The sequence below is a fragment of the Somniosus microcephalus genome, chromosome 12 (genome assembly GCF_052327205.1).
Source record: "Somniosus microcephalus isolate GS21.2 chromosome 12, FLI_Smic_1.0, whole genome shotgun sequence".
Taxonomy (NCBI): Eukaryota; Metazoa; Chordata; class Chondrichthyes; order Squaliformes; family Somniosidae; genus Somniosus; species Somniosus microcephalus.
This window is the reverse complement of record NC_140998.1, coordinates 28,836,881-28,862,824: the sequence shown is the minus strand read 5'-3', so window position 1 is coordinate 28,862,824 and position 25,944 is coordinate 28,836,881. Positions and strand designations below refer to the sequence as shown.

The 25,944-nt window shown below is 44.5% G+C and overlaps 2 protein-coding genes across 2 annotated transcripts; both read right to left on the bottom strand.

Annotated features, from left to right (window-relative positions):
* Positions 1-4,989: 4,989 nt before the first annotated feature.
* LOC147109098 (NPC intracellular cholesterol transporter 2-like) lies at positions 4,990-17,265 on the bottom strand. The gene is made up of 4 exons (XM_086002711.1): positions 16,955-17,265; positions 10,092-10,199; positions 7,358-7,530; positions 4,990-5,324 (listed from the first exon to the last, which is right to left on the bottom strand). Exons 1-4 carry the CDS (start codon positions 17,049-17,051, stop codon positions 5,238-5,240), a joined length of 465 nt encoding a protein of 154 aa, XP_085858837.1. The 5' UTR covers positions 17,052-17,265; the 3' UTR covers positions 4,990-5,237.
* A 2,991-nt stretch (positions 17,266-20,256) lies between these two features.
* Positions 20,257-25,916, bottom strand: LOC147109097 (NPC intracellular cholesterol transporter 2-like). The gene is made up of 4 exons (XM_086002710.1): positions 25,350-25,916; positions 24,083-24,190; positions 22,141-22,313; positions 20,257-20,592 (listed from the first exon to the last, which is right to left on the bottom strand). Exons 1-4 carry the CDS (start codon positions 25,447-25,449, stop codon positions 20,506-20,508), a joined length of 468 nt encoding a protein of 155 aa, XP_085858836.1. The 5' UTR covers positions 25,450-25,916; the 3' UTR covers positions 20,257-20,505.
* Between the last annotated feature and the right edge of the window lie 28 nt (positions 25,917-25,944).

Sequence of the window (25,944 nt, the reverse complement as noted above, 5' to 3'; positions counted from 1 at the left end):
GCCAGCCAACCCTCAAGCAGATGTTGTGCCTCAGCCTGCTCCTCACCAGTCCACACCTCGGCCTGTTCGTACACGTTCTCGCCCTGGCCACCTACAGGACTTTGTCACTACATTTCATGTTTGAAATTCTGTGAGGGGGGAGGAAATGTTATGTCTGACATTTGGTGATAGGTACTCGATTGCCTTGGCCTGAGCACATGGAGTTTGATAGTGCTGTGATCATTGTATTGTGTATAGGTATTCGATTGCTTGTGCCTGGAAGTGTGTGTGTGTGGCAGCCATATTAAAAGCAACATGAACTGAACTCACTGACGGTCTCTGGATTATCTTTGCAAACGCAACATTGACCCCTCTGCTAAGGGAAATAGGTCCTTTCTATCCACTTTATCTATGCCCCTCATAATTTTATACACCTCAATAAGGTCTCCCCTCAGCCTCCTCTGTTCCAAGGGAAACAGACCCAGCCTATCCAGTCTTCCCTCATAGCTAAGATTCTCTACTCCCGGCAACATCCTTGTAAATCTCCTCTGTACCCTCTCTAGTGCAATCACATCTTTCCTGTAATGTGGTGACCAGAACTGCACGCAGTACTCTAGCTGAGGCCGAACTAGTGTTTTATACAGTTGAAGCATAACCCCCCTGCTCTTGTATTCTATGCCACGGCTAATAAAGGCAAGCATTCCATATGCCTTCTTAACCACCTTATCTACCTGGCCTGCTACCTTCAGGGATCTGTGGACACGCACTCCAAGGTCCCTTTGTTCCTCTACACTACTCAGTGTCCTACCATTTAATGTGTATTCCCTTTCCTTGTTAGCCTTCCCCAAATGCATTACCTCACACTTCTCCGGATTGAATTCCATTTGCCACTGTTCTGTCCACCTGACCAATTTATTGATATCTTCCTGCAGTCTACAGCTTCCTTCTTCAGTATCAACCACACACCCGATTTTAGTATCATCTGCACATCGTACCACAAAAAGCAAGGGACCTGGTACTGAGCCCTGCGGAACCCCACTGGAAACAGCCTTCCAGTCACAAAAACACCCATCAACCATTACCCTCTGCTTCCTGTCTCCGAGCCAGTTTTGAATCCAACTTGATACTTTGCTCTGGATCCCATGGGCTTTTAACTTTGTGACCAGTCTGCTATGTGGGGAAAAAGTACTTGAGAATCTTGACTAAAAGCTGACAAATCCCCTGGATCTGATGGCCTACATCCTAGGGTTCTAAAAGAGGTGGCTGCAGAGATAGTGGATGTATTGATTGTAATCTTCCAAAATTCTCTAGATTCAGGAATGGTCCCAGCAGATTGGAAGGTAGCAAATGTAACCCCACTATTCAAGAAAGGAGGGCGAGAGAAAACAGGGAACTACAGGCCAGTTAGCCTGACGTCAGTCATCAGGAAAATGCTGGAATCCATTGTTAAGAAAGTGGTATCAAGGCACTTAGAAAATCATAATATGATTAGACAGTTAACATGGTTTTATGAAAGGTAAATCGTGTTTGACAAATTTATTCGAGTTTTGTCAGAAATTTATTAGAGGATATAGACAGGTTAAGTGAGTAGGCAGGAAGAATAGAAAAACAGAATATTTTTTTAAATGTGCGAAACTTAAATGTTGGTGTTCAGAGAGATTTAGGTGCCTAGTACAAGAAACACAGAGTTAGCATGCAGGTACAGCAAGCAATGAAGGCGGCAGGTGGCATGTTGGCCTTTATTGCCTGAGGGCTGGAGTACAGGAGTGAGGAAGTCTAGCTCCAGTTGTACAGGGCTCTGGTGCGACCACACCTGGACTACTGTGCAGAGTTTTGGTCTCCTTATTTAAGGAAGGATATACTTGCCTTGGAGGCGGTGCAACGAAGGTTCACTAGATTGATTCCTGGGATGAGAGGGCTGTCCTATGATGAGAGATTATGTAGAATGGGCCGATACTCTCTGGAGTTTTGCAGAATATGAGGTGATCTCATTGAAACATCTAAGATTCTGAGGGGGATTGACAGGGTAGATGCTGAGATTGTTTCCCCTGTCTGGGTAGTCTAGAACCAGGGGGCATATTCTCATGATAAGGGGTCGGCCATTTAAGACTGAGATGAGGAGGAATTTCTTCACTCAGAGGGTTATGAAACTTTTGAATTCTCTGTCCTAGAGGGCTGTGGATGCTCAGTCGTTGAGTATATTCAAGGCTGAGATCGATAGATTTTTGGATTCCAGAGAAATCAAGGCATATGGGGGTCGGGTGGGAAAGTGGAGTTGAGGTCGATGATCAGCCATGATCTTATTGAATGGCAGAGCAAGCTCAAGGGGCCGTATGGCCGACTCCTGCTCCTAATTCTTATGCCTATCGGTGGGCAGCCGAAGCACAAGCCTGAAACAAGCGGTCTTTCCCATGAAAATCAGGGTCCTAATGATGTAGTTAGAACGCCGATCACAATTTCAAGGGACCACACAGGAGGTTGTGATGCACATTCTCTGCCCATGAGTATTTCTGATCAGGGAACGGGCTGAAATTTAAAAATAAAACATTTTGTGGAGTCGGAGGAGCAGACGTGCTCTTGCTGGTTCTATAACGATACTGCAGGCCACTGCCGACCTGGCCTCACCTCACCTCACGTTACTACGCCACTGCCCCACCCCAGCCTTGAGCTATCTACGGCCCTCCACTCCCATCCCAGCCAGCCGATATTCCCGAGGCCAGATTTGTGGGCTGCATCAAGATGCCAGTTTGGTGTTCACATTTCGCCTGCCAAATCTAAATGAAGCTGTTGGAACAGGCAGCCAGCCAAAGGTCAAATTCAGCCCCTAGTGAGGAAGATTTGGTGGCTGGAAGAAGCCGAGAACACACATTATTCCATTCAATTACATGACATTAGCCGTGGTACAGCAGCACTCTCGCCTCAGAGTCAGAAAAGGCCATGGGGGGGGGGGCTGGGTCAAAGGCATGTCCCGCTCTGGAGACCTGGCAGACAGTGAAGTACTGCTGCACTGTCTGAGGTGCCATCTTTTGGCTGAAATGTAAAACTAAGGCCACATCAGCCCTCTCAGGTGGATGTAAAAGGCACTATTTGAAGAGCAGGGGTGTTTTGGCCAACATTTAACCCTCAGCCAACTCTAAAAACAGCTTAGCCGGACATTTATCTCCTTGCTGTCTGTGGGGCCTTGCCATGCACAATTTCCTACATTGCAACAGTACAAAAGTACTTCATTGGCTGTGAAGAGCTTTGGGACAGTCTGAGGCTGTGGAAAGCACTGTACAAATAGAGGTTCATTCTTCATTACAAGCCCATTTCACAACACAGACCTTGGTCTGGGAGCAAATTAGCACCAGCTCGGCACAGTAAAAGAGCGAGTAGCAGTAGAGAGCTACAGAAGCAATTGGGGGAAAAAGGCACAAGGAGACTTGGCTGGAGAGGCTTTAACAACCAACAGCACCTTTAATGTAGAAAAATGTCAAAAGCACTTCACAAAGGCTCAATCAAAAAACTGTACACTGAGCCAAAGGAGAAGGTATTAGGAGGGGCGACCACCAGCTTGATCAGAGATAGGTTTTAGAGGAGGGTGGAGAGACTGGGGGGCTTTGGGAGGGAATTCCAGAATGTGGCGCCTAGGTGGATGAAGGAACGACTTAACGGTGGGAAGTGAGGGGGGGCGGGGCTACACAAGAAGGCAGAGTTTGAGGAATGGAAAATTTGGGGGGGGGGCAGAATAAGAGGGTTTGTAGGGTTGGAGAAAGTTACAGAGACCAGAGGGGCAAGGCTAAGAAGGGATTTAAGCACAATTTTAAAATTGATGTAGTGGGGGAACAGAGTGAGAAGGGTATTTGGGTGATATGTAGTTAAATGGGAATGGGGTCAAGGCAAGAGATGAACTTGGAAGGCATGGGACTGGAGAGAGGCAGAGGGTCAGGGCTAGAACAGAGGCAGCCAAACAGATTGTCTCTATCTTGCTAACAAAGGCCACGCAGTCCTTGCAGTTATTGTGAGGCAAGGATAGAGGGGGCAAGGGAGAGAGATTTAATGAGATGGGTGGTAGTGAAGTAAAGAAGCTGATTGTTATCCTACACTCTCCATGATAATCCTATAGTGAGTGGTTTTTGTCGTGAGGCCTGGTAAAACTTGGTGTGGTCCAGTCAGATCTGGTTATCTACCAGATCAGCTTAAATTTGCACCTTTTGGAAGAGGGCGCAAAGATGGGGGCCATACCAGGGGGTAAGGACCAGATAGGGAAAAAAGTGAAGGTTTTGCTGGGGACAAGGGCATCAACGATGGACGCGAGGGAGTGGTTGAACAAACTGCAGAGACAGTGGGGCAAATGGAGAGCCAAAGTCTAGGCAGTTGAAAGTTTGAAAGTGCACTTGCAAGCAACTTGGGCAAGTGTTTTTTTCCCTGGGGCAGATACAGAAGGAAGTGGGGCTGGAAGGGGATGTGGGTGGTGACAGGTACAAGGAATAGGTCGGAGATGGTCAGAGGGAACACGCACGATAAGAGAAAGCGAGGCCACCAAGAACACGATCCAACTCAAAAGATTTTTTGGACTGAGCCTATCCAGTAAAACTTAGCTAAGTAGCTATTGAAGCAGGCAGTGAGCAAATGGGCAGCAAGGGAGCCAGGAATAACTCTGGGTGAGTGAGCTGGAAAACTAGTGGGTGCCCAGGGGCCTCAGAAGCACTCCAGGCAGGTGAGCAGACAGGCCGGGAGGTATCGGCGGTGGGTCAGGCCAGACAGCAGAGGCTGAAAGTTTGAAAGGAAGGAGCAACAACAGTCAACTCAGACCACTTTGTTGTTTCATCTCTCCAAAAGCCAGGTACACAGCCTGGGAGCAGCCACCCGCCCATGGCAGAGTTTGAATGGCATCTCAACAACTGGAAAGAGGCTTCAGAATTGAGAGTCATTAAACCAGTTCATTCCTCGGTTTAAAAATCAAAACACCATCATGTTTTAAACTACTATGGAAACATCCCCTGGATTTAAAACAAAAACACATACAACTTGTAAGTTAATCTCTTTATTGGCCCACTCAGGTTAGTTTACAAAGCCAATCCTAGTATTAAAGCCAAGAACAGGTCACAATGAAATGATAGAATTCATGTTCTAAAGTTACAAATTAGTGCAAGATTTTGTAAAAAATATTCTCCATTTAAACAAAGTTTGGCTGAATTTCCCCATTGTACAGCTGACTACACAATATCCAAATACAATAATCAACTGTTATTGGAGCTCGTAATCGGTGATCTGATTTAGCTGGAAATCTCGACGGGGATCCTCCAGCAGAAGATGTCTTTGCTATTGTCATCCTTCAGCTCCCATTGAACCACCAACTTTACCTGGGGGGAGGGGGGTAAGAAAAGAACAAGTCACAAAAACTTGCCACATCTACCGCAAAAAGCTAATTAGCATGTGCCCGATTTAAATAAGTTAATCATTGAATCATTTCATTGTCAGGCACCAGCTCCAATGGTGACCTCTACATTAAGATGTTTTCATAGAGGCAGGAATCACCTCTTATCTAATGTGTACAAATTGGCCTGATGCATTAAAAACTATTCACCTCGCCTTTAATCTCCTATCCAGCAGTGATCATACTTGACCTGGGGTGTCCAAACTACAAGCTCCAGTTTTCTGGCCTGCGAAGTCCTGGTCCCTGAATCAGAACTTTCCAGCCTGTGGCCGGAACAAAACTTATTTTCGCTGCTCTTCACTTTGCCTTTATGACCTCTGCAGGCCCAGTTGATCAGAATACCGCCAGATTGATGGATCTGGACCTACGTTGGCCCTTTTTAAAATTTACCAGGCCCATAAAGTTGAAAAAGACAAAAGCAAACGGCATAGGAATCATAACACAAGCCTCGAGGACAAAATAATCTAACAGAGATGCAAGAGTAAAGACGACCAGTGGGGAACAGCCAACAAAAATGGTGAGCTAGGAGCAGGCACCTCTAGCCAAAAAGAAAACCGAACAGCAAAGTCGGCAGCCTTTGTGTTGTCCGGGGACTTACATTTTTTGTACATGCAAAACATAAACTCTGATATTTAATTAGGAAGCACATTAAGGGGGAAAAATTCCGTTGTTTGCGCCTCCCGTTAGCACCTTAAGAGGGCGCCAATTGGGGCGCAAAGCAACTCGCGCCCGGGTGCGGCGATGTTTGTGCCGCTCGCAAAATTAACTAGACATTTTGCGGCGGCGCTAAACACTACCGCCACGATCTCCTGCGCCGGCAGATCGTGACGTCATTAGAGTGCGCAACGCCCGTTAGCGCCCCGGACCGGATATTGAGTGGCGCCCCCTGCCTTACCGCCTGCCGCTAGCAACGACAGGTTGAGGGGAGCGTTATGCTATCAGAAAGGGACTTGGGGAGCGCTATTTAAAGGCGACCACTTCCTGCCTTTTTTTGTCGGTGACATTTTTGCACCACACATTCTGAGAGAGACTTCTGGAGAGATTCAACGCTGTGTGAAGGAGTTTTGAGTACTGAGCAGCACTTTGCAGGTTGATTTTGATTGGCCCTTCCTTGCTTCGCCAGCGCTCTGAGGTAGCGCCTCGCTCCTCGGCCTTTGCGCCTTAAGACAGGTGTGAAGCGCCTGATTTAGCGCTCCAATCACCTCCAGGGGCGATAAAAGCCAAGTTTGCTGTCGGAGGCGATAATTAGCGGCAGGCGCTAAACTTTGCGTACGGCCGATAATGGCGCCCAAACGGGGCGATACTGAATTTTTCCCCCCAAGAGTTTTATACACAAGGTATTTTCCACTGTAATTTTATAGCAACCAACTCTAGAAAAGATTGGATATCCTCCTCCCCTCCTCCACAATTACACACTCCTTGAGACCTCCCTTTGGTCAATTGTTATCTTAAATAGTGACCAATCGTGTTTTAGTGTGAAGAAACTCGTTATAGTTAGATATAGCTGCTACTTCAGTTTTGAATCATATATTTTTTGTTTCTGTCCTGTTCAAAAATCTTTAACATATCTCAGCACACAAACTGAGCAGACCTTGGAACAGATGCCAGAGAGTAACTAGGCGGACAGTCTCCTATTCAGCTCCTCGAGAGAGCGTCCACACGTATTGCTCGCGGAAAGCACAGCAACAGCACATCAAATGACAGCACCAATATGGAAGTCATCAAGAGCCAGTATCCCCACTGAACAATGTGGCACTGGATAGGCTCGAATGACGATCCCCACACTGCATGCTAGGGATCTCTGCAAACAAATGCCTGTTACAAATGGTTATTACTCATGCCCACACTGCGCGGAGTTGTTGGGTCTACAAGTTATTTAGCCCTACATTCAACAGGCCACAGAATGAGCAAGTACAAGGCATGTTATTATGCATTCTAATATTTCACGAAGACACTTACTGATGGGTATTCCATCTTTATTGGTAAGGAATTGATGTAGTGGTATTTCTGATTAATCTGGATGGGGCACTGAATCCCAGATTTACAACCATCAGCGTTAGGAATAGTAAAAGGAATTGGAATTCCACTCAGGATACCATGAACCACAGCCTTACTTGTCTGACTCGAGGTTGCTGAAGGAAGACAAATTACAACAGTTAGCCCACAAGTTTACTCAGACTAAGGTCACATTAAAAGAAAGTTACAGCCAACCAGCAGAGCACAGGGTCATGTCATTCCATTCTCCGCCACTTGGAGTGAGGGAGAAGCAGAAGATAGGGAGGACTGGCCCAGGCCTGCCCTTGCGCTTTCCAGAATCTGGCTACATTTCAGCTGGCACTTGGCCAGTTATGAAACAATCAAGGTTGTTTTAAAAACAATTTTCACTCAAACGAGATATACCTCAGCTGGATGCAGATTAAAGTTCCCTCCATTCTACTTGAATAATGTGCCTGAATCTTCACTTTAGGAGAACTCTCATCTCCCTACTCTCTGGATATATTTCTAACCTCTGCTGGATAGATTTGTGGGGTGGCCTTTCAGTTGAAGTTATAATCATCTCAAACTCATTTTAGTTGGCAACAGCACAGCAAGGGGAGACTGCCATCAGCCGGAGCCAGGTCTGAACTCCATTTTAGAGATTAAAAAGGGCAGGACAATGTGCTACCGCATTTCTCCATCCAGTCTATCTGAGAGTCAGTGATTTCAATTTACACTGTACACAAAGAAAATGGTACTGGCAAAAGCAAAATACTGTGGATGCTAGAAATCTGAAATAAAAACAGAAAATGCTGGAAACACTGAGCAGGTCAGGCAGCATCTGTGGAGAGAGAAACAAGAGTTAACGTTTCAGGTCGATGACCCTTTGTCAGAACTGGTGTTGCAATTTTGGTAATCGACCTCGATAAATATTAAAAACTTTATTGGAGGGTGGAAATAAATACAGCTACAGTCTGCTCGCCTCTGGTTTGACCCCATTTCCAAGACTGCATAATCTGAAGTTTTATAAACAAAATACTGTAAGAACAGGTTGGTCAACACCCAAAAGAATCAGGCCAGCTGATGTCACAACAAACAAGATCATTCAGTTTAGCTTGTTAATCCAGCCATTGAAACCTACAGTTCCCCCATTACAGCATTTATCCACTTCTTGAATGATTCCAGAGATTTGAACCCAAGATTAAGTGTTGATCACTGAAGTGCTTCCCGACTACAGTCTTGAACTTGTTTGTACCTACGTCCCCTTACTCAGGATTAACTTCTATAAAATATCCAATCTCATTTGCTTCCTTCCAAGGTTTAAAGTATTTTCTAACCTTTCCCCCTAAGCCAGCCCTCAGATACTAGTAAAGCAGCCTTCTAGCTCGTCTTCGCACCACAGCCTTGGATGCTTTCCTCGTGCCTCTGTGACCAGAACTGAAGCCACTATTCAACATGGGGCCAGACAAGAGTGCTCTACAGCTTCAGGGTGACAAACTGCAGACTCGTCCTCTGATTTAGCAATTATCACACAACATGGTTTGCTTTGATAATTTCTACTCTGCAATGATTGCACAGTGTTGAGTCTCATCATTCCCAGATATCTCGCAGCCTCGTCTCTCCTCCTAGTTTGACACCATTCACTATGTCCCACATTCTCTCCATGCCCCCCCCCCCCCCCGTGTAAAAGACCTTGCACTTCTCTATATTGAGTTTCACCTGCTATAATTCTGCTGTTTGGAAATATTGACGAGGTCTTTCCAGAACTCCCCAGCTGCTTTATCAGACTCTGCTGCCCCCTCAGCTTGGTTACCGATTGGAAATTTGGCCAGTTTACATTGCATTTCGGATCCAGGTCATTTATGTAGATCCAAAACAGTGGTGGAGCCAGCATCAATCCTTGAAACACTCCAGTCGGTAGAACATTCTAGCCCAAGAACACTCTTACACGCCCGGTGCTTCCTCTCTTTCAGTCCCTTCCCGACCCACCTCCAAGTTTTACTTAGGACAGCCGCTAGCTCCAGCCCCAGCAGCCTTTCACATGGAACTGCAATCGAGGTTTTTCTCAAAGTCTAGATCACCCTTTGCTATTGATAGTTTAACATTTGAGGTTCCGGTGTTCTTCCCTCACATGATTCTTCACAGGATTTCTACATCTTTTGCTTACTCACATCCCTTCATATTATCTTACTAATCCAGTTATGGTCACATTTCTATTAGTATTTAATGTCTATTTATCTTACATGCCCATAATGTTAACTTTTATTTCAAATACTGAACGTGCACATTCCAAAATCTTTTGTAAATTTCAGATTTTCATCCTGTGTGTTTTTATTTTTATCTAATCCTAATATTTGTCGGTCTGTTTGAAGTGTTTTTGTATCTCTACTATAATAGAACTACACGTTATCAAATGAGATATGCTATATAGATGGAGGAGCCACCAACTAGAAATGGACCTAAATCCTGCAGATTGAGCACACTTTATAAAAGTAACCGTCCAACAAAATGGAGTTCTTAATGTCTCATTTACTGTCTGGTATTTGCCAACCCAGTAGATGTAAATGTGGAAACCCTGCTTTCTCTGCTCAGCTATGGAGGTTTAAACTGCTGTCTCACATACTGGAGAAGTAAAACTGGGCCCCACTGAACAGGACAACAATTTGCACTCAGCAAGTTTAGTTCCTTTCCAGTTTTGTATTATAACCTCACTTACTGCTGGTAAAGGTGACGTTCACGCCGTATGTTTGTCCTCTGTGAAGTACACATGGCAGAGAGGGGCAGGGGGTGATATCCACGATAGTAATTTGTCCTGCTGTGGAACCTGTAACCACAACAGAGAGTTAATCACTTATCCCAGAGAGGTGCGCAGATCAATTAACAGGAGCTTGATGCAGTATATGGATGAACTACATAGCACAATGGAAAATTACCTAAAGCAATAGGCTATCTCTAGAATCAGCTAGATCTTTCAATTCATACTCCTCCCCCCAACCGCCACCACAGGCTTTCCTGTTCGGAGAATGACCAGCAACGAGTTTTCTCACATGACTCCGCTGTAATTGCACAGCAGCAGTTTTAAAGCACGAAGCCATCACGTGAAATGTTAAGGGTGTCTCGGTTCTAGGCTGGTTCCTCAACTTACTTCAGAAGCTCCTCAGAAAACATCTATTTCAGAAATAAATGATTTGATAGATGTGTGCAGTTGATGCTCAGTAGGAAGGCAGATGTAACCGTTGAAGATAACCCCACAGGGGAATCACTCGCAGATGACGAGGAAATTTAGGAATCTGGCACGTTAAGAAAAGCAATGTCATCCGAAGAGAACAGACAATGTCTGCACAGATTAATGCCACTGCTGCAAGGGCAGGAGACTGGCACAGCACGTCACAAGAGTGGGTAGACTGACCATTCATGCCAGCGATTGCACTGGACACTCCCCCCCCCCCCCCCACCCCATCCCCCCAAAAAAGTCTACACCAAGCTGCAACACCCCAGGAAGAACAAAAGTGCCAATTCATTCCAGGTGTTTCTGCAGACGGTAGCAGTACATCAAGTTATTTGTGGTCTGACGGGGGAAATATCCAGTCTTCGAAGGAGCTTTAATAATGTAACAGCTGCCCGACACTGAGCAACAGTAATAATGTACAAAACAATATCCTGCTTCGAAAGCAGGAAATTGCAGTGATATCATTTCATTACATTCATAATTAAGTGAACTGTGCATCTACTGGATCCAAGTATATTCCTATTGCAACTTTTACTGTGATTTAAAACCAACATCATTAGTCTGGAAGCGTCGAGTAACATGGAGAAGCAGTCAGGGTCACGCTGATTTAAAAAAAAGAGGCATCAATCATGTATCTGCAAGCTAAACTGGTGATCACACTCAATCATTCAAACTGGCAGAAGAGGGCAATGGAAAACAACACTTGTTGGAGTGTGCTCCAAAGCTGACAGTGAGAGGTGGTGGGGGAGGGAAAAGGAGAACAGGAGGGCAAAGGAGAAGAGGGGGGAGGGCAAAGGAGAAGAGGGGGGAGGGCACAGGAGAAGAGGGGGGAGGGCACAGGAGAAGAGGGGGGAGGGCAAAGGAGAAGAGGGGGGAGGGCAAAGGAGAAGAGGGGGGAGGGCAAAGGAGAAGAGGGGGGAGGGCAAAGAAGAAGAGGGGGAGGGCAAAGGAGAAGAGGGGGAGGACAACCACTAAATATAAGAAAAGAGTATATACAAATTATATGAATGTATATTTATACTCAGGGATATATCTGTTTATACACTGTATGGATAGATCTGTATTTTTGTGTACAACCATGAATGTTTTTCGATGCTTTGGCAACATAAGATGTACCTTGTCATGCCAATAAAGCGATTTGAATTGAATTGAATTGAATTGAATTGAGGGCAAAGGAGAAGAGGGGGGAGGGCAAAGGAGAAGAGGGGGGAGGGCAAAGGAGAAGAGGGGGGAGGGCAAAGGAGAAGAGGGGGGAGGGCAAAGGAGAAGAGGGGGGAGGGCAAAGGAGAAGAGGGAGAAAAAAAAGAGAGAAGAGAAAAAAAGTGCCGTGAGACCTTTTACGTCCACCTGAGATCAGACGGGGCCTCGGTTTGACGTCTCATCCAAAAGACGGCACCTCTGACAGTGCAGCACTTCCTCAGCACTGCACTGGGAGTGTCAGCCTACATTTTTGTGCTGATGTTTCTGAAGCAGAACTTGAACCCACAACCTTCTGACTCCGAGGCAAGGGTGCTGCCCACTGAGCCATGGCTGACACTGTGGGCGCAAGCAACCCTCTGACACTCAACCCTAAATGTTCAATGTTCATGCAGCAGGTTACAGTGACCAAAATTCATAGAGCCACCTAGAGCGTGAGCGGCCTCAAGCTATTCCATTTTGAAGGGCACAGCATTATTCTGATCCCGTCCTTACCCAATGTCTATCTGTACGGACTGTCCAGCAGGAGTCATTGGACAGCAGTCAGGGAATTGTTGCTGACTTTCCCCAGTCTCAGCACCCTTGGGATAGTTAACGATAGCACCTTAACCACTGCCAGTCGAGATCACGCAAGTACAACCCAGTGAACAAACCCGGAATCTTCTGGTACATAGAGAGAGAATGAGTGCGGACATCCTGGATCCTCAGACTAAGACTGCTGAGCTGGAGCCCAACTCTCTGCACTACACAACATCAGGGAGGTCTTAAAGTGTTTCTGGATCACACCAGGTCATGCAGATATTCAAGTGAGGAAACAGAGTTTATGGAGTGGGTGATCACCCTACTGCAGTGTTGTTCAATACGTTTGCTACATGTGGCCAATTGCATTTTTGATAGTATGGTAGTGTAGTGGTTATGTTACTGGATTAGTAATCGAGAGGCCTGGACTAATAATGTGGAGAATGCAAGTTCAAATCCCACCATGGCAGTTTTAGAATTTGAATTCAGTTTAAAAATTATAAGTGGAAAAAAGTTAGTATCAGTAAAAGTGACCATGAAGCCATTGGATTGTTGTAAAAACCCAACTGGTTCACGGACGTCCTTTAGGGAAGGTAATCCTTACCCAGTCTGGACTATATGCAACTCCAATCCCACACCAATGTGGTTGACTCTGAAGTGGCCTAGCAAGCCACTCAATCATGATCATAACCCACTTTCAAGAAGAAAGCACACCTTCTCAGGGCACCTAGAGGATGAGCAATAACTACCATCCTTGCCAGCGACACCCACCTCCCGAGAAAGAATAAATAAAAAGTGAGTAATGGACACCATCGTTGGACAGATGATCGCAGTACTCATTTGCACAGTTTGTTTGTAAAATGATAAGCAGAATGTGCAGGGTTTTTTTTTATATCTTAACTTTTGTGCTTTACTTCTTCGGTTACTGCTTTTTGATTATCTGCTAAAATGTTGTGCAACACAGGTGGCTACGCTGGACTTCAGTACCAGCAACATTAGGGGAGCTGTCAGCTAGACCAATTGGAATAACCCTCCAGGCCAACATAAGAAAGCAAGCCCAACCAATAATGAGCAGCTCCAACAGGGCACGTCACAGCAAAGGGCAAGCAGCATCCAGCCACCTTCTAGATGGGGAGCAGGGGCTGGTCTGGCGCAAGTCAACATTCTCAGCAATCAATCTGCTGAAGTTGAAGTACCTCTTTCAAGTGCTGGACAAAAACCTAGGAGACGCACTCGGCTGTGCTGTGTCCGATAAATTCAGGCCAGAATTCCAAACTTTGGTGAAAGAGAAAGATTGCAAAGTTTTGCCCTGAATGGTGGTACTTGTTTGTGAAGTACATATACAGATGAAGTACATTTACCTGCATTGTGTAAAGCGTTTTAATGCACGTGGCTATAACGGTGTCACCATAGCCATGCCTGAAGCTAGTCGGCGATTTTGGTTGGTGAACGCTGATCTGCAGAAGGAACAGGAAAGGGGGAAAGTCCAAGCTTCCTGCAGCTTTCCAGTTGTTGGGAGGACAGCAACAGAAGTGCAGGGGGTGGAGAAGAAAGTGGGTGGTCCTGATCAATGTTTTGACAGCAAGGTGAAAGGGGCTACGTGAAAAGGGTGGAGGGGAAAATGGCTAGGGAAAAGATTAATGTCATTTTAATAGATGGTTCCATAATCAGAGGCATGGACAGCAACGACAGAGAGTGCCGCATGGTCTGAAATAATGTGAATAGCGCCTTCAAAAAAAGGTGTTGCACATATGGAATCGCTGCACTTTTAAGAGAGCTGGGTGAGTTCCTGAGAAAAGGAGGACATCTTGGGTGATAGAAGGCAGGTGGAGGGCTAGCTGTAATCAATGACAATCGCTGCCGTCTCCTGGAGTTTGATCAGCTTCGGAATTTCAGAGAGGAATCTCTGAATTTTTTCCTATTTTTGTCGCACCCAGGAGATTCTGCAAGTGGCACAGCTCGGATCTACCTTGTGGTGGATGACATGTTTACTATTACAGTCTGGATCATACTGCCAAAAGCAAATCCAATGACATACTGTACAGTTTACTCCATCGTTCTCATGGACTGGAAGTATTCGGCACTGAAAGAGGGAAGGAAGAGAAATTTTAAAAAGGCTATAAAAAAGGTTTATGGTTTTACTTGCATATCTGTTTAACCTTTCCTGTTTCGCAGTTTGAGATTTTGCACAATACATTACAGCAAACACAGCAACTGTGTAACGGTTGCACAACTGTGTAATACAGGAACCAAACCTGAACAAATACCAAGGGCTGATAACAGAAAGCACTTTATTTGAAAAAAATGGCATTACGGCATCCTAAAGCACTTTCATTTAAATTAATTACTTTCGAAGTGCCGTCACTATTGTTTTGTGGGCAAGCGAGGCAGCCAATTTTCACACAGCAAGGTCCCACAAACTGCAAATGAGATAAACAAAATAATGCAAATGCTGGAAATCTGAAAACAAAAACAGAAAAGCTGGAAATGCTCAGGTCAGACAGCATCTGTGGATAAACAGAAGTCAGTCAACATTTCAGATCCAAGGCCATTTCTCAGGACATCTCGGGTCTAAGAGTCTTCCTCCCAGTCCCGAAGAAGGGTCTTAGACCCGAAAGATTGACTGTGGTTTGTCCACAGGTGTTGCCTGGCTTGCTGAGTATTTCCAGCTTTTTCTGTTTTCAAATGAGATCATCTGGTTTGTGGTGTTGCTGGGTGACAGACAGGTGAACATCAGCCCACCGGGAGAATGTTAGGTTTATTTCTAAAGGGACATCATTGAAAAGTAGAGAAGTTATGCTAAACTTGTAGCGAGTGTTGGTTGGACCACACTTGGAGTACTATGTAGAGTTCTGGCACTGGAGAGGGTGCAAAAAAGATTTACAAGGATGATACCAGAACTGCAAGGTTATTCCTATCAGGAAAGGATGAACAGGCTGGGTCTCTTTGCTCTTGAAAAGAGAAGGCTGAGGGGTGACCTAATAGAGGTCTTTAAAATTATGAAAGGTTTTGATAGAGTAGACACCGAGAGAACGTTTCCACTTGTGGGGAAGAGCAAAACTAGAGGCCATCAATACAAGATAGCCATCAAGAAATGAAATAGGGAATTCAGAAGAAACTTCTTTACCCAGAGTGGTGAGAATGTGGAATTCACTACCACAGGGAGTAGTTGAGGCAAATAGCCTAGATTCAATTCAATTTTATTTGCCATATGTCCTAGTACAATGGAATGCTTACTCCCCGTGGGGACACGTCAGCTATTTTTACAGCGCCGTGTTCAGAAAGTCAATTCTTTGGCATCCAGTGGCAGTGGGAGCACGATGTCCCTCAGATGCATTTAAAGGGTAGATAAGCACATGAAGGAGAAAGGAATAGAGGGTTAGGCTGATAGAGTTAGACGAGGAAGGATGGGAGGAGGCACGAGTGGAGCATAAACTCCAGCATGGACTGGTTGGGCCGAATGGCCTGCTCCTGTGCTGTATATTCTGTGTAATTCTATGTAACTCCCTGCTTTTCTTCAGTAGTGCCACAAGATCTTCAACACTTGAACAATCCAGCACCTGCTCAGTACTTCACTGAAGTGTTAGTCTAGTTTAGGCACTCAAGTCCTGGAATGAGTCTGGAACCCATACTTTCTGACTCCAAAGGAACAGTGTTACCACTATCAGGCTGACAATCAGAAAGCCCACAGTCAAATGCGCTACCACTTGCAAGATAAGCAACGCACTAATTCTCCTGCCTAAAGTGATACAAGTATAGCTGAAGTACAACAGTAATACGGGTGAATTTAAAGAAGGGTCTTAAAAGAATGAGACACCGAGGGCAGTCAAATGGACTGAAATAGTCTTTTCCAGTACTGTAAATTCCCATGACTTTATTCACCAGTAGTTTGTTTGCAAGAGAATCTTAAAAAGCTTGAAGAAAATGGCAAGATTGGATTTACAATGTCAGTAGCTAGACCTAGTTCAATAATTCCCTTTATCTCCAACTGTTTATTCATACAGGTCTGAACACCCAGAGAATGTTTGGCACTCAGTAATCTGATCCAGAGTACTTGGTTGGCACTATCGGCAGTGGCCCCACCCAGAAACTTCTCAAGTCTTTCAAGAACCCACACACTTTTAATCACGATTCCGCATGAAACCACTCATTCTCAGAGCCAGGGGGGAAATGAACACTTGATGCAAAGACAACAGCCACATGAACATGAGTCACAACATCACACCACTCGCATATCACAATAAAAAAATTAGCACGTAGCCGTTCAAGTCAGTCTCCATGACGAATGCAACAAAGACCAGAGGAAAACAGAAAGCATTTTAGATGCCATGTCGAACCAAGTGAAACTAAAATTGTTGGAGAAGAAGTTAACAAATCCCTTTTAAACACCTCTCCAAACCACCTCAATGCCACGGATCGTGTGTATATAAGCTTTAAAAAAGGTGACACACATCAACTTCAAGAGCACATTCTGATTTTAGCAGAAAGCAGTATATATACACTTAATACATTTCAAAAATAAACCAGGGGAGAGATTTAGCTTTAGTGAAAGAAAGAATGAGGAATCAAATCCACTTTAAAAATAATTTAAAACTGTAACTGATCAAAGTTTGATGGTTCCCACCACCACTTACCGCAGTCCTTAAACTTCACCGGCTGGGCCCCACACAGAGCCGCCAGTGCCAGGAGGGCGGCCAGCAGCCGACACCACACGGCCTCCATCATCATCATCACTGCTGGGCCCGGGCTCACAGGGGGAAAAGCAGCGCTGTCGTTCGGACGGTGCCGGGCTGCAATCCTTCCGCGCCCTCACAGCACTTCACTCCCTCCCCGAGCTGGACAAGGCGGTCCCGTCAGAGTCCACCCGCCCACCCGGGGAACAGGAGGCAAGGCCCAATCGCTCATGTGCAGACCACAAAAAAAACAGCTGCAAATGGCTGATCAGGCAGGCCGCCATCATTCCCACCCCCTGTCAATCATCCTCCCCCCCGCGCCACTAGCTCCACCCCATCGCGTCACTGGCCCCGCCCTCTCCCGCCTGTAGCAGGCAAAACTACTATTATAGATGTAAGATATCACACAACAGCAGGTTATAGTCCAACAGCTTTATCTGAAATCACAAGCTTTCAGAGCGCTGCTCCTTCGTCAGGTGAAGTGGAGAAATGCATAAAGACACAGCTTATAAAGTCAAAGAATAATGTCAGATGTTTACAGGTAATCTTTTCAACCGCCATTTATCACACCTTTGACTGCTGTGATTATCTCTGCCTAGGTGTGATAAATGGTGGTCGGAAAGATTACCTGTAAACATCTGACATTATTCTCTGACTATATAAGCTGTGTCTTTATGCATTTCTCCACTTCACCTGACGAAGGAGCAGCGCTCTGAAAGCTTGTGATTTCAAATAAAGCTGTTGGACTATAACCTGCTGTTGTGTGATATCTTACATTTGTCCACCCCAGTCCAACTCAGGCATCTCCACACCATGGCCACTATTATAGAAACATAGAAGATAGCAGGAGTAGGCCATTCGGCCCCTCGAGCCCGCTCCGCCATTTAATGAGATCACGGCTGATCATCCAAACTCAGTACCCTATCCCTGCCTTCTCCCCATATCCCTTTAGCCTTAAGAAATATATCTAACTCCTTCTTGAATATATTTAATGAATTGGCCTCAACTGCCTTTTGTGGTAGAAAATTCCACAGGTTCACCACTCTCGGTGAAGAAATTCCTCATCTCAGTCCTAAATGGCTTACCCCTTATCCTTAGACTGTGACCCCTGGTTCTGGACTCCCTGACCATCGGGAACACCCTTCCTGCATCTAGTCTGTCTAGTCCTGTTAGAATTTTATAAGTTTCAATGAGATCCCCTCATTCTTCTAAACTCCAGCGAGTATAAGCCCAATCGACCCAATCTCTCCTCATACGTCATTCCTGCCACCCCAGGTATCAGCCTGGTGAATCTTCGCTGCACTCTCTCCATGGCAAGAACATCCTTCCTCAAATAAGGCGACCAAAACTGCACACAATACTCAAGGTGCGGTCTCACCAAGGCCCTGTACAACTCCAGCAAGACATCCTTGCACCTGTACTCGAATCCTCTCGCTATGAAGGCCAACATACCATTTGCCTTTTTAACCGCCTGCTGCACCTGTATGCTTACCTTCAGTGACTGGTGCACAAGGACACCCAGGTCTCGTTGCACTTCCCCTTCTCCCAATCTATTGCCATTCAGATAATAATCTGCCTTCCTGTTTTTGCCACCAAAGTAGATAACCTCGCATTTATCCACATTATATTGCATCTGCCCAATCACCCAACCTGTTCAAATCATCCTGGAGTTTCTCTGCATCCTCCTCACAGCACACACGCCCACCCAGCTTTGTGTCGTCTGCAAACTTGGAGGTATTACATCTAGTTCCCTCGTCCAGATCATTTATATATATTGTGAATAGCTGGGGTCCAAGGACTGATCCCTGCGGTACCCCACTAGTCACTGCCTGCCACTCGGGAAAAAGACCCGTTTATTCCAACTCTTTGCTTCCTGTCTGGCAACCAGTTCTCTATCCAAGTCAGTACCTTGCCTCCAATCCCATGTGCCTTAACTTTACATGCTAATCTCTTATGCGGGACCTTATTGAAAGCCTTCTGCAAGTCCAAATACACCACATCCACTGGTTCTCCCTTATCTATTTTACCAGTTACATCCTCAAAAAATTCCAGTAGATTAGTCAAGCACGATTTACCTTTTGTAAATCCATGTTGACTTTGTCCACTCCTGTCACTGTTTTCCAAGTGCTCTGCTATTACATCTTTTATAATGGACTCTAGCATTTTCCCCACTACCGATGTCAGGCTTACCGGTCTATAATTCCCCGTTTTCTCTCTACCACCTTTTTTGAATAGTGTGGTAACATTAGCTACCCTCCAATCCATGGGTACTGTTCCAGAATCTCCCACTGGTAGAAGGAACAATCACAATTATAGTGAGGCCACTAAGTCATTGGAGCAATATCTTTGTAATTTTTTTTTGGGGGGGGGGGGGGGGGGGCACGCGGGGAAGAGAAGGAAGAGGGTGTAAGCCTCAACAAAAAGAGCCAACATATTTAGGCAAGCACACTGAAAAATGAGGCATATAGTCAGGGCAGCAGAGGGTAGTTCCTTTGGTAAGTTCATCAGTAGCCAGTTCCATAACTAGATCAATAGCAAAATACTGCTGATGCCAGAAATCTAAAATAACAGTAAATGCTGGAAACACTCAGGCCAGGCAGCATAACTAGATCGAAGGCTGCTCAACTGCATACAAGGTCACTATATATATCTATCTCAGGTAGCCATTAAACAAACACATCCCTCAGTTTAAAAATCATAATGATTGCACAGAATCAGAAATTTTTCAGCAGAGGCCATTCGGCCCATCATGCATGTGCCAGCCAAAAAAAGAGCTATCCAGCCTAATCCCACTTTCCAGCTCTTGGTCCATATCCTTGTAGGTTACACTTAAAGTACAGATCAAAGTATTTTTTAAATGCAATGAGGGTTTCTGTATCTACCACCGTCTCAGGCAGAGTTCCAGCCACCCAACATGCTCTGCGTAAAAAAGTGTTCCTGAACTCCTCTCTAATCAATCATTCTACCAATTACCTTAAATCTATGCCCCCTGGTTATTGGTCTCCTGCTATGGGAATATAGGTCCTTCCTGTCCACTATCTAAACCCATCAATTTTAGACACTTCAATTAAATCTCCCCTCAGCCCCCTCTGTTCCCCAAAGAACACAACCCCAGCCTATCCAATCTTTCCTCATAGCTAAAATGCTCCAGTCCTGGCAACATCCTGGTAAATCTCTGTACCCTCTCCAGTGCAATCACATCTTTAAATGGTTACTCAAACATCCCAATTCCTACAGAACCCTGGATTTAAAACACACACAACTGTAATTCACATCTTTATTGATCGACTCAGGTTAGTTTACAAAACCACTCCTAGTGTTAAGACTAGGACCAATCACAGTCTAGAAATTCAGGTTCAAAACTGACAAATTAATGCAAAAAAGTATTTTTCACATTTGCTTCACTTCAGCTGAATTTCTTCTCTAATGTACAGTATCTAGAAACTGCCATCTGGCTACAGTTGATAAAATGCATTTTGGGTACTGTTACAGTAGCTAATCAGTGATCTAGTTTAGCTGGAAATCTGGACAGGGATCCTCCAGCAGAAGATGTCTCTGTCTTTTTCATCCTTCAGCTCCCATTGAACCACCAATTTAATCTGGGGGAAGGGAAAATTATAAAGTTAAAGGTTTTATAAAACTACACGCACCTTAAGTCATCAAAAAGTGTATCACATGTGCATCTCAAAGCACTAGTTCAATTAATAAAAGTTAGAAATCACCATTTCATACCAATCCTAAGAGTACAGTTTACACATTATACCGATTCATTCACTAGCTACTGTATTCCAGTCACCATTCATCTGCTGTCCAGCTATACATCAATGATTTTGATCTGGGGTGTCTAAACTGCAAGCTCCAGGCTTGCAAATCCCTGGTTCCTGAATCAGAACAGTCCACTTGTGGCTTTAAAAAAAAAAGTGCATTCCTTCCCACTGTTTTACTTTTGTTGGGCCAGTGAATTGGAAAATCATTGGTCCCGTATTGGTGGATTAGAACCTAGATTTCCAATCGACCAGGTACACAAAATCCAAGCCCTGTGGATATTAATTTATTAGCAGATGTTAAGAGCAAGTACCAGCAGACAGCAAGTACCAGCAGATTAATGAAGAGAACCAGTGGCAAGAAGACAGCCAGCAGGCACTCGTGGCAGTGAGCAAAGTTCACTACACTGTCCAAGGGGTCCACTTGTTATTATGTGCTAGAACTTTTACGTCTATACTTTATATTGCAGCTAAGAAACAAATTTTCCACTTGAAGTATTCCCAGAGTTTTCTACTGTGACAGATTACATATCTGTGAGCCTTCTTGCAAAGCAAAGAGTCTGGATACTCCTGTGCTAGAAGTTAAGGCTGCTCACCATTCCCCCCTCCTCCCAATATCACATTCCATGAAAGCTCAATTTGAGAAGATTTTGAAACATATGGCAAAGACCAGTTAAGCCGACAAAGTTAAAGCAATGTTAATTGCCCATTGGAGCTTTCCATTTTATTGGTCACACAACTGCTCAGTTGTGCAGAGTAGTGCCACCAACGATACAGTTTTCGTGCATCAAGAACAAGTGGACCATCAGTAGCTTCTCAGGTATTTTTTTTTTTTTTTTTGCACCTGCAGGTAATGGTGAGCTCAGAAATGCAGCTCTCTTTCACACCAGTCTGAGGGCAGGGTGATCTGGTTGGAGTCAGTTGTAGCAGCGGTGTGGTTTTGCAGTTTCTATCCAGCTCAGACAGGTGAGAAATACAGCAACATCAAAATGTGCATCACCAATATGGAAGACTTGTCAAGAGCTAGTTGAATCGTTGTCAAAGTGATACTCAAAGCACAGCTTTCTTGGGTCAGCCACATTATTTGGATGCTAGACAGTCAGCTTCTGAATCAATCAAATATCCTACAGCTAGCTGAAAAATTATGTTCCTGTAGTGCACAGAAGGGTACAGGTACCTCCAAAAAATAAAATCCATTGCACAACATTCCACTGGGTAGGCTACAGTGATGGACCATCCTGCATTCGGAGTGTCTTTGTAAACAAACCTTATGTCAGTTGGTTAAAACACACATTCACGTTGCATGGAATGGATAGCAGGGCTAAATAACTTGTAGACCACAGAATAATTAGGTACAAGGCATGTTATTATGATGACACTTACTGAAGGGTATTCCATTTTCACTGGTAAGGAATTGATGTAGTGGTAGTTCTGATTATTCCGGATGGGGCACCGAATCCCAGATTTACAACCATCAGCGTCAGGAATAGTAAAAGGAAGTGGAATTCCACTCACGATACCATGGACTGCAGCCATACTGGTTTGACTTGATGTTTCTGAAGAAAGACAAATTGCAACAGTTAGCTCTTGTTTACTCAGGACTAACAACGTCACATTAAAAAATAAGTTACAGGCAAAGAGTAGAACACAGGGTTCCACTTATAATCCCATTCTCTGCCACGTCAGCACCTGAGGGACAAGCACAAACTAGAGACAACGGAGCGTGTCAGCAGGCCTTCTCGGAGTCCACATCACGGAAAACCTCTCCTGGTCCCTCAACACCTCCTCTCTGGTGAAGGCCCAGCAGCGCCCATATTTCCTAAGGAGGCTGAAGGGATGTAACCTGTCACCCCTGATCCTCTCTAACTTTTACCGCTGCACAATAGAGAGCATCCTGACGAACTGTATCACAGTATGGTATGGCAGCTGTAGCTACTATGACCGGAAAGCCCTGCAGCGGGTAGTCAAAACTGCCCAACGCATTACCGGCTCCCGGCTACCGACCATAGAGCACATATACCAGAAACGCTGTTTACGGGGGTCACGGTCCATCATCAAAGACCCTACCCACCCCAGCCACAGTCTGTTCGCCCTCCTGCCATCTGGGAGACGCTACAGATGCATTCGCACCCGTACGACCAGATTTAGGAACAGCTTCTTTCCCAGGGCTGTCATCCTACTGAACTCCACAAATAAACTCTAAAGCCTGCACATCTGCCAATGCACTTTATTATGGTTATGTTTATGTTAATGTATTACAAGCCAAATGTATGTTGAATGTTTAAATGTCTTAATCTAAATGTACACTCTCGGGAGCCGCAAGCCTACATTTCGCTGTACTGCACTTGTGCACTAACAATGACAATAAAAGTTGATTTGATTTGATTTTTTGATTTGATTTGTACTTCCTAGCTGTTGGTTACAGTTATATTAACCTAGAATATTTTTTTTTAAATATTGCTCAAGCACTCAGGCCAATGACAGCTAGATGCAGATTAAAACTTCCTCCTTTTCATCCAGAGTTTTTCTTACTACACTCAGTATATACACCATCCATTGGGATTTACTGGTTGAGCCTTTGCAGCTAGACTAGGACGTCCAATCAAACTTTTAGAACCTCCTGTACAGAGTGGTATGCTACTAGTGACTTCTCCAATTTTCCTTCGATAATCATTTTACTTTTCCAGTGCTGTCTGATTATTTTGGGAGGAGCCCGTTTCCCTCACTTTTCACTACAGGATTTGTACAGTTTTGTTTACTATATTTCCCTTCATACATCCCAATCCATTTAGGGTCACATTTCTTCTTGCACCAAATATTCATCCTACATGCCAAGTAGGAAGATCAGAAAAAATAATTGAATACCCAGGTGCATTTCCAGAATAATTTCAGATAACAACTTGCATTTTATATAGTCCATTTAATGTATAAAAGGCATCACAGGGTGCATCTGGAGTGAAAACAATTTAAATATTTGTTCATCCGAGGCATTTTCAGATCTCTCCCATCATACAAAAGCTACACATCAATTGAGCTGCCCTATATACATGGAGGGGCCTGCAACGAGAAATCCCTGCAACTCACACATTATAGAAATAACCCTTAAAAGCAGAAAGGCTTACAACAGTCAAACAGCAAGTTAAATTAATTTAGTGTTTGATATTTGCCAAGCCAGTATATATAAAATGTTGAGCTTTCAACACTCAGCTTTGCATAGACATATTTGAGAATTAAAAAAAAAAAAATGTCCCAAGACAAGAACTAGCAGACTGTGTGGAAAGGTTTGTTCTTTTCCAGTTTTGCATTTTAAAATCAAGTCACTTACTGCTGGCAAAGGTAACATTCACAGCATAGGATTGTCCTTTGCGAAGTACACATGGCAAAGAGGGGCAGGGGGTGATATCCACGATAATAATTTTTCCAGCTGCAGATCCTGTAATACAAGGGACAGTTAATGTCACAGAACCTAGACAGCTGTACAGATGAAAGGAGTTTGATGCATCAGTGTATGGATTACTGCATAGCAGGTAAAGCACAGACACTATAGAAAATAGCAATTCAATTTGTTTTGATAATAGGCTATTTCTAGAAGCAAATGAGCCTTTCAATGAACACCATCCCCTCTCCCATCCCCAAAGGTCCTATGTGGAGAGGGGGATGGGGAAAAATTGTTAATCTTTCAGGAGTTTGACATTTTCATGGATGCTGCTCCATGATATGCAGTGTACAAAGAAAGATAGGAAACAGAGCCACTGTGTAACAGTCACAAGACTGTAATACAGGAACTAAACCTCAAGCAAGTATAATGGGTTAGTAACAGAAGCACAAGAGTAGTCAAAGTTGTTTTAAACAAGGTGACTTAAAAAATAGTGTGAGCTTGCAACTTCAACAGTAATCTCTCATTTGCAAAAAGCCTAAACAAAAGGGAGAACTCTGAGTTCAAGTGTTAACTCACCCACTTTTCAGATCTTTATTGCTACAGGGCTCTGGAAGCTAAGAATTTGTTCAGTACTCGAGAGTCCCACTAGAAACTTTTCTGAAGTTTGGCAGTAACCCACAAAAATCTCCCCCACAAAAATGTAATCCTGCACAGAAATAACCCCATCAAACAGGTTGCTTATAACTAAAATTGACTTCTAGCTGTTCAATTAAGTCACTGCTCAAGGCCTTAAGAGCCCAAGATTTAAAAAGTTGTAGATATTATGCCAATCCAGTTAAGCACAAGAGAAATATAATTATTTCTACTTCACATCTTGTGCCCAAAAACCTTCAGTACCTATAAACAGACATATTTCAAAAGGTGGCAAACATTAACTTCAGGAACAAATTCTGATTTTAAGCAGAAAGTTAAACTCTTACTACATTCGAAAAATATGAATTCTACCATTTAGTAGAAAAAGAGAATCAAATGTATTATAAAAATAATAACGGATACAGGTGCCAGCCTTGGCTTGCTGGTAACACCTTCGCTTGTGAAAGGCGCTCTATAAAATGCAAGTTCTTTCCTTTAGAGACTTGATATAATAATTGATATTTAAAGAATACCAGTTTCGTTCCGCTTTTTTTTTTAAGGGGGCGATCCTTTCACTCACCGCAGTCCCTAAACTTCACCGGTTGAGCCCCACACAGAGCCGCCAGCGCCAGGAAAACGGCCAGCAGCCGACACCACACGGCCTCCTCCATCATCACCATCACTCGGCCCGGGCTGACAGGGGACAAGGGAGCAGCGGAGGGCTTAAGTCGGGGCGGCTTAAAAAGCGCGCTCGGGCGGCCAGCCCCCTCCCCCGCTTCACCCGAGCGCCGAGCGCCTCCTCCTCCCACCCCCTGGGCGGATTCATCCAAACCCCACCCACCCTAAAAACCGGAGAGGGGAAGGGCCTGGTAAATAACAACAGAGGGGAGCTGGCCAACAGCAGCGCCATTGACTCCCGACCGCTGCTCCTGTTCCCCGGGCTCCATTTTGTTTGACTTGGTGCCCCCGCCGTGTGATCGTGGTACGGCCGGTGACTGCTTCAAAATGAGCGAAAATTAATTGGAATACTTGAGCAGTTAAACATTTATATAAGATGACCGCTATTTTTTTTTTAAAAATTGAAATTTAAAAAACTTTTTTTTCCGGATGATCCGATCATGTGACGCAGGTTGTGCATTGCGGATCTTCGTTTCACGCCTTGCGGAACAGCCCCC